General features: G+C 35.2%; 1 protein-coding gene across 1 annotated transcript in view; it reads right to left on the minus strand.

The window, feature by feature from the left end:
• Nucleotides 1–7,893: 7,893 nt before the first annotated feature.
• Nucleotides 7,894–17,825, minus strand: part of RNF2 (ring finger protein 2) — a 49,011-nt gene continuing 39,079 nt past the window's right edge. The window contains exons 4-8 of the mRNA XM_036070073.2: nt 16,539–16,699; nt 15,686–15,901; nt 11,131–11,403; nt 10,013–10,184; nt 7,894–9,730 (exon numbers count right to left, since the gene is read on the minus strand). Coding sequence (XP_035925966.1) covers nt 9,629–9,730; nt 10,013–10,184; nt 11,131–11,403; nt 15,686–15,901; nt 16,539–16,699 — 924 coding nt within the window. The 3' untranslated portion in view covers nt 7,894–9,628. The remainder of the gene's footprint in view (nt 9,731–10,012; nt 10,185–11,130; nt 11,404–15,685; nt 15,902–16,538; nt 16,700–17,825) is intronic.

The following is a 17,825-nucleotide window of genomic DNA, read 5'->3' on the forward strand; positions in this document are numbered from 1 at the left end:
TCTTGTTTCATTCCAGCTAAATCAGTTACCATCATCGACTGTTCATCATCTGTGTGAAAACACCTAACTTCCCAAGGTGTTGACAACTAACATCTATTATCTATCTCAACAACCCTTGCCTTTGACCTGTCAAATTTATTCATTAAAAAAACAAAATTATTCCTTTGGCATCATCTTAATGGGGTTTGGTTTAAACTGGGCAGTTTACATTTTAATCCACAGTCTAAAGAGAAAAAATACATTTTTAGCAAATATCTTTTGCCAACTGAACAGTACCTCCTTCAGTGTATTTTTATTACTGGTCACCAAATAAAATTTTGCCATCTTATTTTTTGCTAAGAGATTAATTTAGTGTAACAGAGTAGTATACTTTCATCTTTACCTTGGGAATTGCCTGCTAAATTGTGTCTAGGCCCATAATAGGTATTTTGTTCCCCCAAAACTCATGTTTAAGTCCTACCCTGAGTACCTCAGAATGTGGCTGTATTTGGAAGTAGGGTATTTAAAGAGGTAATTTGAATTAAATGAGGTCACAGAGGTTCGGCATTGATCTGATACGACTGGTGTTCTCAGACACACACATGCTCAGGGGAACAACATGTGAACACAAAGGGAGAAAATGCCATCTACAAGCCAAGGACAGAGGCTTCTAAAGAAACACCACCACCTTTGATCTTGGATTTCCAGCCTCCAGAACGGTAAGAAAATAAATTTCTGTTGTTATGTGGTACTTGTTACGGCAGCTCTAGCAAACTAATACAGCCATCTAAAGTGGAAATAGGTAGTGAATGTTATATATATAATGAAAAAAAAAATCACAAGATTTTGAGGGGTTCATCTGAAATTTAGTGTAACTTAACTCTGAAAAGAACTCTCCAATTACAATCTGCTAAAATAACCACAGTTTAGCTATACAACTAATTTACTTCTGAAGTCAACTCCTAATTATAATTATTAAAGGAAATTTGTGATTTCTAGCTTTAAATTTCCAAAAGTACAGCAACTTGGGGAGAATTTCTTTAATAGGAAGGAAATGTATAGCCATATTCAAAAAGGTCATAGTTTTACACCAAATAAATCATCTGTGATATAAAGACATTCTATTTATAAGCATTAGAATGCATCATTAAATGTTTAAGCTGGAAGCAACTTTAGACACTAATACTTATTGGGCCCAAAAGGCTAGGATGGTTAGACCAGAGTATGCTAAATGACAGAGCAAGTTTAACAGAAGACCCATTTGTCTTCTACATTTTAAAAAATAACCTCATTGAGGGAGAAGGCACCTACCATAAAATGCACCCTTTTAAAGAATTAAGGAATGGTTTGAGATTTTAGAATATAGAGAGTTGTGGAAGTACCACCACTCATTTTAGAATTACTAATTTTCATTACCCCAAAAAGAAACCCCATACCCATTAGCAACCAGTCACTCCCCATTCACTCCTTCCCCAACCCCTGGCAATGACTACTTTCCATAGCCTATTCGGGGAGAACACTACTCCATATTCCTGGAAGAAGTCCTACATTAACTTTATGTTATTGGATTTGGCATGTTAGTGGGGTTTCTGTTTTTAGATGTAAAAATACAGAATACAGAATCTCTGTATTCACAAGAGATAATGATCTGTAGTTTTCTTGTGATGCTTTTGTCTGGTTTTGGTACCAGAGTAATACTAGCCTCATAAAATAAGCCTCATTTATTTCTTGGAAGAACTTATGAAGGGAAGGTTTTTAATTTTTCTGTAAACATTTGGTAGAACTCACCAGTATAATATTTGGGCTTGAGCATTTTTCTTTGTGGCAAGTCTTATTACTAATTCAATCTCTTATTCTAGGTCTATTCAGATTTTCAACTTGTTCTTGAGCCAGTTTCAGAATTTGTGTCTTTCTAGGAATTTGTCCATTTGATCAAGATTATCTAATTTGTTGGCATACAGATGTTCATATTATTCCCTTATAATGATGTTTCCTATAATGTTGATAGTAATTACTCCTCATTCATGATTTAGTATTTGGTTTTTTGATCAGTCTAAAAGTTTGTCAATTTTATTGTTTTCAAAGAACCAGCTTTTAGTTTGATTTTCTCTATTGCTTTCCTATTACCCATTTCACTTTTTTTTTTTTAAGTCCTTGTTTGCTTTGTGGTTTGCTCTTCACGGTGTCTTAAGGTAGAAGGTTATGTTGAGATCTTCTGTTCATATACATATCCACAGCTACAAATTTCCCTCTAAGCACTGCTTTAGCTTCATTCTGTAAATTCCAGAATGTCACATCATTTTCATTCACTTTGAAGTATTTTCTAGTTTACTTTTTCTGACATTATTTTTCTAGGTTTACTGTTTAATTTCCATTTATTTGTGAGTTAACCAAATTTCCTTCTACTGATTTCTAAATTCACTCCATTATACCCAGAGTCTGTATGCTGCTGTGTTTGTGTATGTCTGCATGTGTGTTTTTTGAAGTTTACCAAGGCTTGATTGATGTAAACCTGCCCACCCTGGAGATCATTCCATGTGTTCTGCTACTGTTGTGTAAAGTTTGCTACAGGTATGTTAGGTCTACTTGGTTTTACTGTGTGTTGTTCAAAAGTCTTCTATTTCCTTGCTGATATTCTGCCCAGTTGAACTGTCCCTTATGACAAGAGGTATTAACATCTTCAACTATCATTGTTGATTTCTCCCTTCAATTATGCCAGGTTTTGCCTCATCAATGTATCTTAAGGTCCTATTGTTTGAATACATGTTTATAATTATTACATTTTCCTGATGAACTCTTTGATCATTATAAAACAATCTGTCTCCAACAATTTTTGTCTGAAAGTGTATTTTGTCTGATATTAGTATAGCTACTCTGGTTCTTTTGGTTACTGTTTTATGTTCTATCCTTTTACTTTCAACCAATTTGTTTCTCTGAAACTAAAGTATGCGTGTTTTTAATCTGCCATATCTGCCTTTTAATGGCAGTCTATTCACATCTAACATAGTTAAGGGTAACAAGACCTACAATCTGAGAGTTTGTTGTTATGTCTTATTTCTCTATTCTTCCACTACAGCCTTCTTTTGTGTTAAATGTTATTTTCTTTTATGCCATTTTGTCTCTTTTACTATATTTTGGGGGGATTTATTTTCTTAGTGGTTGTGTTAGGGATGACATCTTAATTTGAAATATTCTAGTTCAGATTAATACCAGCTTAATTTCAATAGTCTAGAAAACCTTTGCTCCAATATTGCCCCATTCCCTCCTTGATGTTTTATGCCATACAAATTACAGCTTTATACATAAGGCATTCAACAGTTCTACATTTATTACTTTATACAGTTTTCTTTCTAAATCAGAGATGTAAACAAGCAGTTACAATTGAACGTCTGAATCCCTGTGAGCCCCAACCCCTAATGTGGCAGCATTTGGAAGTTGGGCCTACGGAAGGTAATTTGTTTTAGATGGAATCATAAAGGTGGGCCTCCATGATGGAATTAGTGTCCTTGTAAGAACAGGAAGAAACCAGATCTCTCTTCCTCCCTCTACCATGTGAGGAAACAGTGAGAAGGCATCCGTCTGCAAGCCAGGTAGAGGGCCCTCACCTCCTGGAACCAACCTAACCTATCCACACCTTGTTCTTGGACTTCCTAGCCTTCAGAACTATGACAAAGTCTGATGTTTAAGCCATCCAAACTATGGTATTTTGTTATAGCAACCCAAGCTAATACATTTATACCTTCCTTTTTATTTAATTACGTAGTTAACTTTACCAGTTCTACTTACTTGTGTGGATTCATGTTACTATCTAATGTCCTTTCACTTTTGTCTAAGTGACTCCCTTTAGTACTTCTTAAAGAGCAGGTATGCTTAAGACAAATTTGTTCTGTTTTCATGTGGGAATATCTCAATTTCTTTCATTTCCAAAGAATAATTGTGCTGCATATAGATATTCTTGATTTTTTATTATTATTTGAGAGAGAGAGAGAAAGAGAAGGAGCAGAGGAAGGGGCAGAGGGAGAGGGAGAAGCAGACTCCCTGCTGAGTGGGGAGCCTGACTTCAGGCTCAATCCCAGAACTCTGGGATCATGAACGGAGCGAAGGCAGATGCTTAACCGACTGAGCCACCCAGGCACCCCCTTAGTTGACTTTGTCTTTCATGACTCTAAATGTCTGTCATTCACTACCTTCTAGCTTCTGTGACTTCACATAAGGAAGCTATTAATCGTATTAAAAATCCCTTGTATGTGATGAATTACTTTCCTCTTGCTGTTTCCAAGAGTCTTATTTATTTAGCATTTGTTGAGCTTCTTGGATGTGCAGGTTCATGTTTTTCATCAAATTTTGAAATTTTTTAGCAATTACTTCTTAAAATACTCTTTGAGCCCCTTTTCTTCCTCTCCTCTGGGACTCCCATTATGCAAGTTGTGTCCCACAGGTCTCTGCAGCACTTTTTCCTTCATTTCTTTTTCTGACAGGATACTCTCAATTGGACTGTGTTCACATTTGTTGAATATTTCTACCAGTTCAAATCTGTTAGCTCCTCTATTTTTAATTTTTTTAAGTAAGCTCTATGCACAATGTGGGGCTTAAACTCACAAACCCGAGATCAAGATCACATGCTTTACTGGTTAAGCCAGCCAGGCATCCCAGGATTTTTTTTATGAATTTATTTCACTGTACTATTTCAATCCAGTTCTACATGGTTCTTTTACCATAATTTCTACCTCTTTAATGTTATTCTCTATTTGGTGAAAAATTGTTCTCGCATTTAGTTTTTAAGATACGGTTTCTTTTAGTTCTTTGGACACAATTTTAGAAGATAACAAAGTCTTTGTTTAGTTAAGTCCAACATGTGGGTATCTTCACACTTCCCTGCTTCTTCACATGTATTGTAAATTTTTGTTGAAACTAGACATTTAAAATAATACAGGCAACTCTGGACAACAGAACCCTTTCACCTCCTCAAGGTCTATTGTGTTTGTGGTTTGTTGAGTGACCTTCCTGGACTAATTCTAATAAGACACTGCATTCTTTGCCATGTGTGACCACTATATTCTACTTCATTAACTTAGAGGTCAGCTAATGCTAATGCTTAAATGCCTTGAAACAATGACATAATTCCCTCAGCCTTGTTGAAGTACTCTGTAAATGTGTTGGGTTGGCCTTCAACACCACAACATATAGTTTTTTGTTTTTTGTTTTGTTTTTCAACTCTACTTTAGCCTTCACTTCCTGCTTGCAGAGGCTCACACTGTGCCACAGGTGCGATTAGTGACTTCCTGTTTTTTTCCCCTTGGGAACACATATAGCCTTGCACATGCATGCAGCCTTCGATATTCACAGGAATATGCTGACGCTTTTCAAATCCTACACGGACATGTCATTCCTCAGCTTTTCCTTTTATTTTTTGGCCACCTTCTTTTTAGTCCCAACTGGTATAACTGCCTCAAAAAAACCTGCTACATTAAACAACTGAAGCTGTTTTTAACAAAAAGGCTGTAGATAGGGCTCTATACACATGGGCAGAGTCAGATCAAGTAAAGACAAGTTCTGGGAATAGAGCTATTCAGTGAAGGACCACACAAGTCAAATAGTGATGATTCTCTGGGATGGGCTTTTTAGGGAGCTTTAAGCCCCTTCCAGTGGTTACGAGGCTGCTGATTTTCACTGCTGCCATAGTTTCAAGGCTATTCCTTTTCAAGGCTACCCAAGAACTAGGGGGAAGGGGGTAGGGCAATCTATAATGCTATGGAACTTGTATTATAGTTTTTATTACTGATAAATATTTAGATTATTGAAAGCCTTTAGTTCAGTTTTAGAGTTTTGAAAAACTTGATTTTGACTACTTTTACAGTGTTCTCATCACTTTTATGGAAGAACAGATTTTCAGCGGTCCTTACTCTTTCAGAAGCATTCTCAAGGAAGTAATTTTTATAGTGACAACAACTGCACACAAATATTCCTTTCTTAGAACTATGCTTCTATTTTATTTTTAGAAAAGTGTTTCTAAATAGAAATGTGAGGGGATTTTAAAAAGACACCTTTTCTCATCTAGCATTTCGATTATTTCATGTTTAGTTATCCAAATCAGAATCCTGAACCTCAATTTCTTAAAATGTACAAGGGAAACATGGTCTTCTTCAAAGGTTCAAAGAATTTAAAATTATAATGTAAAACTTATAACAAAGCTACAGTAATTGAAACTGTGGTGCTGGCAAAGGGACAGTCATATATATATAGATCAATGGAATACAGAGCCCAGAAATAAACCCTCACATACATGGTCAATTAATTTCACATAAGACTGCCAAGATAATGCAATGGAGAAAAAGCATGTCTTTTCAAACAAATGGTGCTGGGAAAACTGGATATCCAAAAGCAAACAACAAAGCTGAATCCTTTCCTTTTACCATGCACAAAACTCAAAATGGATCAAATACCTAAATGTAAGAACTAAAACTATAAATAAAACTCTTAGAAGAAAACATATAGGAAGATCTTCCTAACACTGGATTTGGTAATGCTTTCTTGGATAGGACACAAAAAGCACAGGCAACAACGACAACACAAATAGCCATACTAGACTTCATCAAAATTAGAAATTTTGTGCACCAAAGGACGCTATCAAGAGTAAATAGGCAACCCGCAAAATGGAACAAAGTATTTGTACATCATATATCTGATAATAGATTAGAAAACTCCTACAACTCAACAAACCACCACCCAAATAAAAATGAGCAAGACTTAAATAGACATTTTTCCACAGAAGATATACATATAGCCAGTAAACACATGAAAAGATGTTTAGTTAGTATCACAAGCCATTAGGGAAATGTAATTCAAAACCACAATGAAATAACACTTTACACTCATTAGGATAACTATTAAAAACAACAAAACAAAACAAAACAAACATAACAAGTGTTGGTGAGAATGTGGAGAAACTGGAATCCTCGTACATTGCTGGTGGGAATATAAAATGGTGCAGCCCCTGGGGAAAATGGTTTGGGGTTCCTCAAAAAATTAAACATAGAATTACTGTATATTCCAGCAACCTTGCTTCTAGGTATATACTCAAAAGAATTTAAAACAGGGACTCAAACAGATACTTGTACAAAAATGTTCATAGTAGCATTATTCAAACAGCGAAAAGTGTCCATCAATCTGTGTCCATCCAAAGATAAATGGTTAAACAAAATGTGACATAAACCCACAACATGGATGAACCTTAAGAACATTATGCCAAATGAAATCAGACAGACACAAAGGACAAATATTATATGATTCCACTTATAAAAGGTGCCTAAGATAGTCAACTTCAAAGAGAGAAAGAATAAAGGTTACCAAGGGCTTGGGGGATGAGGGCGGGGAGTTACTGTTTAATGAACCCAGAGTTTCTGTCTGGGATGATGAATTTAAAGTTGTGAACTAGATAGTAGTGATGTACATAACACTGTGAATGTACTTAATGCCGCTCATTTGTACACATAAAAATAGTTCAAATGGTAAATTTGGTTATGTATATTTTACTATAATAAATTTTAAAATGATAATGTATCCAAAGGCCCTACCGCATTTGGTGAGCCTTTTGTTCTTCAACTGAAAGGGTGGGTACAGAAGTTACTTAGAGAATACTTTACAAAACCTTGGTTGGTAGCGATGGTAAACTGTACCCACCCACCAAACACATACACACACGTGCGTGCACACGCACGCACACGTGCACACGCACACTACACTCAATGCTCTACCAAATACCTATTATATTTTGCAAAGAATTACACATCTAATGAATTCACTAATGATGCAAAGAGTTTACATCCTCCCATACCGACAGACAGAAACACATTCTCTAAGCACAAAGCTTATATTCACAAATAATTTTCTGCTTCAAGACAAAATTTCAATTAATCACAACGGGAATTTAGTTATTTAATGCAACCACTAATCTAATATCACCAATAAAATCTAAGCAGTTATATCACAAAACCAGGGTTATATTCAGTGGACATGCATTAATAATCTATACAACTTAACATTACACCAGAAAAGGAACTGAATACAAAATTTCCCTTGATTTTTGGTGGTCTTCAAATTTCATGGCACAGATTACCAATAAAGCTGTAAAAACAGATTTTAAATATTTTCAATAAAATGCTAAAAAATTTAATGAACCTTTAAGTTTTCATACTGGACTGAAGATTTAAAACATCAAGCTGGCCCCAATCTGTCAAAAATGACAGATAAATATTTACAATGACTAGACAGTTATTTAGTTACAATGGTACTGGAGGACTACTCACCCCTGGGAAAAAAAAAAAAAACCCTTTGGGGTTAATTTCTCAATGCAATCGAGTCTTTGTCAATACTGTGATAATTATAAACTTGGAAACATACCTGGAATCAGGACAGTGATGAAAAGTAACACACAAGTCAATCTTATTTCTGATCTGTCTTCATAAAGCCTTCTGGTTCCAAAAGCCCAACACTGTCCCTCAATATAAAACTAAATTAAGAAGAATAAAATGACTTTACCCTACTTGCTGACATTCTTCTACAGAATAATCTTTTACTAGGGCAGGGCTCAAGCTCCATTAACTTGCTTCTCTAGAGTGTGATTAGCAGAACACCAAACTGATAAACTGATAGGGCCACCCAAAATGCTGAACACACTTTTCAAACAGAAGCAAACTTTTTTTTCCAGTTGTTAGTTCTATGTGCCATGTTATTCTTGAAACTTACGTGGCTACGAATAAGAAAAGAATCAGGGAATCTTTGAACATATCTTGTACTTTTCATCAAGGCTAAAGTGCAAAATATCTCCATATCTCTGGTATTTTAATAGGAAAAAACATCAAACACACATAATAAAGGAACTGAAGTGACAGTAAAGCTAATACAAAAGACCTCTTTAAATATACACTTGAAGACTACATAAGACCAATTTTTCTTTCTTCAGTGAAATCTGTAAATGAACCAAGTTCTCATAGAACTTGACATTTTGTTTCTCTTTCCCAGGATCAGAAATTCCAAAATTAGAGGGAAAAAATGGAAAAAAAATAACATTGCATGACAATGGACACTAAGTTCATAAAGAACCTTTTTTAAAAAAATGAGATATTATGGAAGAAAATACCATGAAAATAATAATCCTATGAGAATTGTTTTTTAAGCACAGTAAATTTGAGCCTTGGTCTTCATGAAGATACTACAGCTTATATAGAAAACTATAAATATACAAGACTCCAGGAAAAAAAGTCAAAATACATATTATTTAACATTCTGTAGGCCTAAAAAACTTTTGAAGGGAGGGAAAAGGATAGCCAACTGAATCTTAAGAATACAGAACTATGAAAAATTCCTGGGTCAAAAGGGTGCTCCAAATGGAACCATACTTCATGAAAACATACAACTTAGATATACTTTTAAAGGAAAGAAGAAGTCCTGAATAACTGCAGTCCCTTCCAAAAAGGAAATCTTAAATTAAGGGGAAAAGATTCTAATAGTGTAAACGAGTCTGGCTCAGAAAGAAAACTGAACAACATATCCAAGATTCTGTCCATAAAAGTAAAGACGTTACATCTTTAATATTAAAGAAATAGGCTATAAAAAAAGTTCATTCTCAGACTTGGTTTTAGTAAAAAGCTCATTTGTGCTCCTTTGTGGGTGCATAATAAAGTTCCATGGGTTTGTTCACTTTCCAGTATTTCTCACTGACCAATTCCAAAGAAAAAGAGCCATTTAATACCTAAAACAGAAAAAGAAAGAATTAAAAAACTGCTCAAAGCAGAGTAGTGAGATGAAACAAACATCAAAGTCCGTTTTTTTTTAATCTTAGGATAAAACTTGTCACTTATACTATTCATAAAAGGACAACCAAAAGATATCAAAAAGGTACCCCACTGCAATTTCTCATTCTGCAGGGTCTCAGGATCCCGAACCATTTTTATTAGGCCCCACCAAAACACCTGCCAGTCTCAGATGGTGAATGTGCTCCCAGTTTCAACAGCCTATTCTTTTAAATACTCACAGTGAACTGCCCACTGGCTGTTGCTATGTAAATGGTATACTGCTTCTCACTGGCTGTATCAAGGTTCATCTGATTTGATTCTCCTTTGCTTCGAAGTTCTTCCAAAGCTAACCTCACAGCCAGATACTTGGATAAGTGATCAACAGTGGCATTACCTGAAGTCTTTATGTATCTGGAAAAATAAATTAATAATTTAATTTCTACATTAATGATAAAAACATACTCAAATTATAGAATACATTTCTAACAAGCTAAATAAAATGTAAATGTCTCAATTACTGACAAAATAGCATTAAAACTTTATTCCTCTATTGCCTAAACATTTTTTATTGAAAGGTACAGAAGAGGGGAAAGTACACAACTCAGCATTTGTCTACAAGGGCAAGAAAGCTCTACCTACCTTACCATCCATAAATATGACATAAAATGACAAAAATCAAACAAATACAAGGAGTACGGGGGAGGGAGGGAATACCCTTCAACCCCAAGAAGCAGAATTCTGCCATCCACAGCAGCAAGAGGAATAACAGAATTTTGAGCAAATTTTATACTAAGAACTGATCGATTTTCTGGTTTTTGAGACAGAGCCAAGAAGCACTAATCTTGAGACTTTTTTGAAAAGCATGGTTTATAATTCAATCACTCACTGAACGAGTTAAATTTAAAGGGTTCTTCCTCCCCCTCTATCTAGGAGGCTCATTCCTATTATTTTCTTTTTAAAGATTTTATTTATTTGAAGAGAGAGTGAGTGAGAGAGAAAGCATGAGTGGGTGGAGGGAGGAGCAGAGGAAGAGAGAGAAGCAGGCTCCCCACTAAGCAGGGAGCCCGACACAGGGCTCCATCCCAAGACTCTGGGATCATGACCTGAGCTGAAGGCAGACACTTAACAGACTAAGCCACCCAGGTGCCCCAGGGTCACTCCTTTTAGATACACAAATGTGGGTAGGAAGCACACAAAGAAGAAGGAAAACTACAATTTAGGCAGCCGGAACATCCAAAAGAACCCTGGCAATCAATGGTATGACAAATACGGCCCTTACTTCTTACACAAAATTGCCTTTTAACTCCAAATTAAGTATTATGAATTCAGATAATCTGAAGCTAACCTACACACTTACCTTGTCTGTGCACTATCATCTTTTTCCATTAGTGTGGGATGAGGCCTGAATACTAATTCAATTTCACTAGCACCATCCATTACTGGATCAATTGCCACTGTTGCATTGTTATTATCAAGCTCAAGCCCGGAATCATCAGATGTTTTGGTCCGTTTGTTACTAGGTCCTGCTTCCTGATTACTGTGTGTGGAAGCATTACTACAGTGAGAACTGTCACCATTGTCTTCTGCTCCACTACCATTTTCAATCTGTTGTTTCTTGCCTCGCTGTAATCTAGTGAAGGAAAAATAAGGGGTTGCATAAAATTTACATCTGGACCTTTTCAATGCATTGATTTTGAAACATGTTTACTGAACTTTAGAATTCTAAAAAAGTCTTCATAATTGAATTTGCTCCACGCTAGATAATGGCATTTATTTTGAAACTTCATGTCCCAGAAAGTTCTAAAGAACCTCACTCACACACATACATCTGAATGACTTAAACAAATGTTCATATTCACTTAATAATTTTCTTTGTTGACGATAGGAATTATTGGCCTATATTGGCCTTATTTACATGTTGATAAATTTTTTTGTTATGAGATTTTAAATCTAAAGAAAGACATGATTCAGAAATGAAAATGTAAAAGTTCTAAGGGAAGATATTCATGCCTCTTTAATTAAAGGTTCTTAAGGAAAAAAGACTTAAGAGGAATGGTAAGCAGCCCCTCCCTGCCAACCTCACTCAAAGTCTGCTAATGCAATATAAAATTACGCTAGTGAGAAAAATGAGATGGATAGCTAAATCACAAGATTGGATACAGAAGCAGTCTAACAAGCTCAAATATAAAAAAAAATAAATAACTGGGCAAGGTGCTTTGTGTACAGATCTGACTCACTCATCTAAACAATCATCAAGGTAGTTAACATTATCGTCATTTTATAGTTGAGAAAACCAAAGAAAATGAAGTTCGAAGCTCCATGGTTATAAGCTGGTAAGTGCCAGAACTAGAGCTGGGATGTGATAACACATCCTGCCACATTGCCCCCCTCTTTATCTGTATACGAAAGAAATATGAAGAAATGACCTGCACTTCTAAGATAGTATCATTATTACATGTTTACTGCCAGGACAAGGAAATCACAGCCCACTGCCTAGGAAACATGCTTAAGAACTTCTACTTTTTAAAAAACAACAACAACAAAAAACACAAAATACTGTTAATGAAATCTACAGATCATTTTAAAATTAAGAGGGATCATTAATATGTCAAATGACTAAACTATGATCCAAAAAGATGTAAACAGATACAGTGAAATATTATTTAGTCTTAAAAAGTGAAATAAGCCAGTCATGATTCCATGTCTATGAGGTATTTAAAGTAGTCAAATTCATAAAAACAGAAAGTAGAATGGTGGTTGCCAGGAAATGAGGGGAGGAGGAGGGAATGAGATGTTTAATGGGTACAGAGTTTTGGTTTGATAAGATGAAAAAAAGTTCTGGAAATTGGTTGTACATTAATGTGAATGTATTTACGATACTGAACTATACACTTAAAAATGGTTAAGATGGTAAGTTTTACATTATATCTTTTTTATCACAATTTAAAATACATATATATGATATGAACATGCCAAAATAATGAAACAGAAAAATTCAACAGTGAAAATATGAAGACCATACTTATATTTTCCTAAAATCTACAAGTAAAGCAAAAGCAAAGTTGTTTCAGTTGACTATAAAGTAATCTAAACAGGGTTACTTTCTTAATGTATTTATTTTCATCCCAAACTTCTTTCCAAAAGTTTTTGAGGTTGATAGAGCTAGTTTATTTCAGGCATCATTCTTAAAATAATGTTCATAATAGAGATTAAGAGCTTATTATATTTTGCATTTATCAAATTGTATAATATTACATACTATTCTAGAGGTAGCATTTCAAGACCTACACCATCAAACTTGAACGTCACATGAGGAACAGTAACAGTAATTAGGAATGTCAATATTTAGCCTTTATCCTTGCTCAGCAGGGAGCCTGCTTCTCCCTCTGCCTGCTGCTTCCCCTGCTTGTGCACGCTCTGACAAATAGATAAAATCTTTAAATATATATATATATATATATATATATTTAGCCTTTACTATTTAAACAACTAGTAGACAGAAGTAGAATCTGAAATAAGTATAGAATCCAATGTAAGTATTTTGACAAAGACAGATCAAGACTGCTACACATAAGAAACTAATTTTAAGGGGTGCCTGGGTGGCTCAGATGGTTAAGTGTCTGCCTTTGGCTCAGGTCATGATCCCAGGGTCCTGGGATTGAGCCCTGCATTAGGCTCCCTGCTTGGCAGGGAGCCTGCTTCTCCCTCTCCTTCTACTGTTCCCCCTGCTTGTGCTCTCTCGCTCTGTCAAATAAATGAATAAAATCTTAAAAAAAAAAAAAAAAAAAAAACACTAATTTTAATTCAATATAAAAGAAAAACTTAAAAAATTCACACATTCAAAAATATTTACTGAGCAGCTACTGGAAGCCAAGCATGGTTCTATGCACTGGAGTTATAAGAATCAATAATACTGACAGTCTCTCTACCCTCTAAGGGCTTATATTGTTCTAGTGCAGCAGGTAACACATACATGTCATAGAATAAGTGCTGTGGAGAAAAATGAAGAAGGGAGGGTAAGATGGTTGGATTCCTGAGGTGGAGATGGGAACTTAGCAGACATGTGAAGAAAGTGAGTGTGCCACGTGGATTATCTGGAAGAGGGTTCCTTAAAGAGAGAACAGTAAATACAAAAAAGGCCTTGAGACAAAACCATTGCTTCAGAAGTTTGAAGAACAGCAAGGAAGCTGTAATAAAGTTGTGAACAAATGAAGGAGCTTCTATCACATACTCTCACCACTAGAAATGTTCAAGCAAAATCAAAGGACTATCTATAAAAGATTTTGGAAAGGGGACTCTTTGTCCTGCTAAAAGACTAAAATGAACACCATTCAAGTCCCTCAAACTCTTAGAAATGCATAACTCTTTAAAAATAAATACATTCAGGGGCGCTTGGGTGGCTCAGTCAGTAAAGCGTCTGCCTTCGGCTCAGGTCATGATCTCAGGGTCCTAGGATTGAGCCCCATGTCTGGCTCCCTGCTCAGCAGGGAGCCTGCTTCTCCCTCTCACTCTCCCAAATAAATAAATAAAATCTTTAAAAAATAATAAAAAAATAAAAATAATAAAAACAAAAATAAATACATTCAACACTTAGTATTTTATTTTACTTTGCTAAACAGAGTTGTAGGTCAGTTTAATATAGTTACAATGTAGTACATCTTCTTCAAAACCACTTCTGGAACCTTAAAAATAGCAATGCTTGGACCTCAATCAAAGATTCTGATTTGCTTGGTTTGGGATGATACTGGAGGTCCTAAAATTTTAGAACTTCCCGTGATTCTGATGTTCAGCCAAGGTGAGAAACACCAGACTGAGATGGGGCTTTACTGGCATCTCCTACTTTGGAAAATGATGACTCTCACTGAGGCCTGAATATATTAGTAAGTATCAGAAAGGAAACAAGAATGAGGGTAAGAAAGTGCCCAAATTGTGCAGGGTGTTGAAAGCCATCATTAAGGTCTTTTAACCTGAAAGTGAAGAGAAGATAGATATAAGAGGCTTCAAAGCAAAGGAGAACCATGATTTGACTTTCAATTTAACAGAATCACTCTGGCTGCTGTGCTGAGAATAGACTTTGTAAGGAAAAGCATGGAAAGTAGAAAGATCAATTAGGAGGCTATTTCACTTCAAATGAAAGATGGTGGTGGCCTAGACCAATCTGGATAAATTATGGGAAAAGTTAAAAATATATTTATTCACAGACTGGAATATACAATACGTGAGAAAAAAGAGAAATGTTAAGGGTGACTCCAAAGTTTTTGGCTAAAGCAAATGGAATGACAAAGTTGCCATAAACTGAAATGAGCAAGAATGAAGAGAAGTAGGGGGTAAGAATAAAAAGTTCAGTATTGGACATGTTAAATTTGAGTTAAGGAATAGCTAATTCATACAAAAGAAACCAGGAGAATATTGTCTCCTGAAAGCCAAGTGAAGAAAATGATTCAAAGAGAAATTAACTGTGTCAAATGCTGCTGAGGAAGACGGGAAAGTGAGGTCTGAGAATCAGCAATTAGATTTTGCAATTTGGAAGTCACTAAAAATTTGATAAAGTGATACGGAGGTGGGGGAGGGGATAAAAGTCTGACAACAGGGGGTCCAAAATAGAATGGGAGAAGAACTGGAAATAGTGAGCACAGACAACTTTTTCAAGCAGTTTTGCTATAGAAATAAGAGAAGAAAAGAAATGGTAAGTGGAGGGGGAAGTGGGTACAACAGAGAATAGTATTGTAAACAGAATACCCTATTAATGCCTGGAGGTATGTATTATGCCTGCATGGAAAGGTAACCATGCAGAACTACTATTTGTTACTACGCTGTATCTTTTTCAAAGTGGAAGCTATTAAGTAAATTCAGTATTTTAATAAAAGTATTCAGAAAAATGGCCACCATCCCTGGCCTTCTTTCCCATATACCTGTTCATGGCCTGTATCTTCAGTCCTTCCTCAATGCTGTGACTGAGTGCTTGCTGATTATTGTGCTTGTTGATCCTGGCTAATACTCTCTCTTGATGAGCTTCATACTCATCACGACTTGGATAAATTTTGCTGATGAGCGCATCAAAGTTTGGGTCTGGCCTTAGTGATCTTTTAGAAACTAGCTTTTTCCGACAGGTAGGACATTCTTTATTGCTAAGTAAAAAGAGGGGAAAGAAAATGTAAACAATGTCAGTATCTTCCAGCTAACAACAAAAATATCCAATTTCTGGAGAGTTACCTCTATTCCAATACCTTTACCCAGTGACAGAAACTTAAACTGATTAACCTAATTTCTTTGAAAATCTGATTTGAGGGTAAGCAAGATTTTGGGAACTTCAGGCAGTATTTGCCAACAGGCAAAAATTCAAATACTTCCCAATGATAATTTATGTATAATCGTTTTAGAAATAAAAATCTATTCCTTGCTAATATAAATTTCTCCTGATATCCATGCCCTACAAGGAAAATTTACCCACTAACACATATTAATTTATGTTATCAATTCTTTTATTAAAAGAGCATTCATAAAGATTTTTTTAATATAATTTAGAAGTAGAAGAACCATAGTTTCATGCTTTGTAATTTCCTCAAAACAAATACTCATGCTATAAAGCTTTTAAAATTGTATAAAATCAACTTTTTCAAAACAAAGATTCCCCAATAATTAAAACTTAGACTTTAGAAAAACTTCCAGTTCTCAAATGAATACTTTTAGAGAGTGTATTTCTCAAAACCCATATAGCACCATCTTGGTATAATTAAATACCTAATATAACTCATTTCAACATACCCACTTCTGAGGGCTGTGATAATGCAGTCTGCACAAAAACGATGTAAACACTCCTTTGTAGTCATGGTGTTCTTCAACATATCCAAACAAATTGGGCACATTAATTCACTGTGTAGACTTCGAGGTGAAACCACAATTTCCAAGCCATCCGTTATTGCCTCCTGTACAAGAGTCACTTTAAAATTAAATGCTACCTATTTTTTTTTTTTATTATGGACAAGTTGAAACATACAAAAGTACTGAAAATGACAAAAATGAACATCTATATACCCATCACCCAGCCACCACCACTGTCAACTCACAGTGTTTTATCATAATCTTCCCCAACCCCCCTCATCCCCACCACTGTATTATACCAATGTTCTTATTTTAATGCTAAAAATAATATATTAATGTGTTTAAAAGCCAAGTAACATAATAAAAAAAAACACACTGAATTTGGAATCAAATGCCTTAAGTTCTAGCCAAATTAACATGACTCTAAATAATTAACATTGTCTTCTTACCTTCAAAATGAGGAAATTAAGGCTAAATAAACTTTAATTCTTCTATCTTCACAAACTCTACCATTTTGATAACAAACTATGTATTTCATGTCATCCATTTAAAGATTTTAAGATTCCAATATAAGTATTTCTAATTTACATACAGTTTAACAGGATTTCATTTTAAAATCACTTCTTGAACCTTAAGTCTTGATCCACAGAAGCAGTTTTATACAAAGTGGTCAGGTTCTCAGGCTAACCTACAAACTAATTTAATCCATTGTACCAGTATTAGTATTTCTAATTGTTACATGTAAAAACGTTTCAGTGTAAAAATGCATTTGGAGTTCCAGTGTAGAATTCCAGCACATCTCTCCTAAGTGCAGAGATGAGTGACTCCCACGTTCTTCACCACTACCTACTTTTCCCACAAGGTGGCACTGAGTACAAATTTACCTCGCTTTCCGATACTGGTTCCTATGGATTGAATAAAGAGGTCTAGTAGGTGGCTACTGAAGGGGAAGGTGCAGGTAGAAATAAAAGGCTTCCCATATGTTACTGACACTTCCTACTTCCACTGGCTCTCCACACTTGTGTTTCCTCTACAGGGTCAAAGAATAAAGACCCTACAAGGAAAGACAAAGAAACTATAGATATTGCCCATGAAGGACTCAAGTAAAGTATCTTTACATTTACAATAACTACCACTATTTTTGAGTGTCTTATTATGTCTCAACCTCTCTTTAGAAAGCACTTTCAGTATTTTCTTTTACTTAATTCAATACACACACAAACTTTTGAT

This window comes from Halichoerus grypus, chromosome 7 (genome assembly GCF_964656455.1).
Source record: "Halichoerus grypus chromosome 7, mHalGry1.hap1.1, whole genome shotgun sequence".
NCBI lineage: Eukaryota > Metazoa > Chordata > Mammalia > Carnivora > Phocidae > Halichoerus > Halichoerus grypus.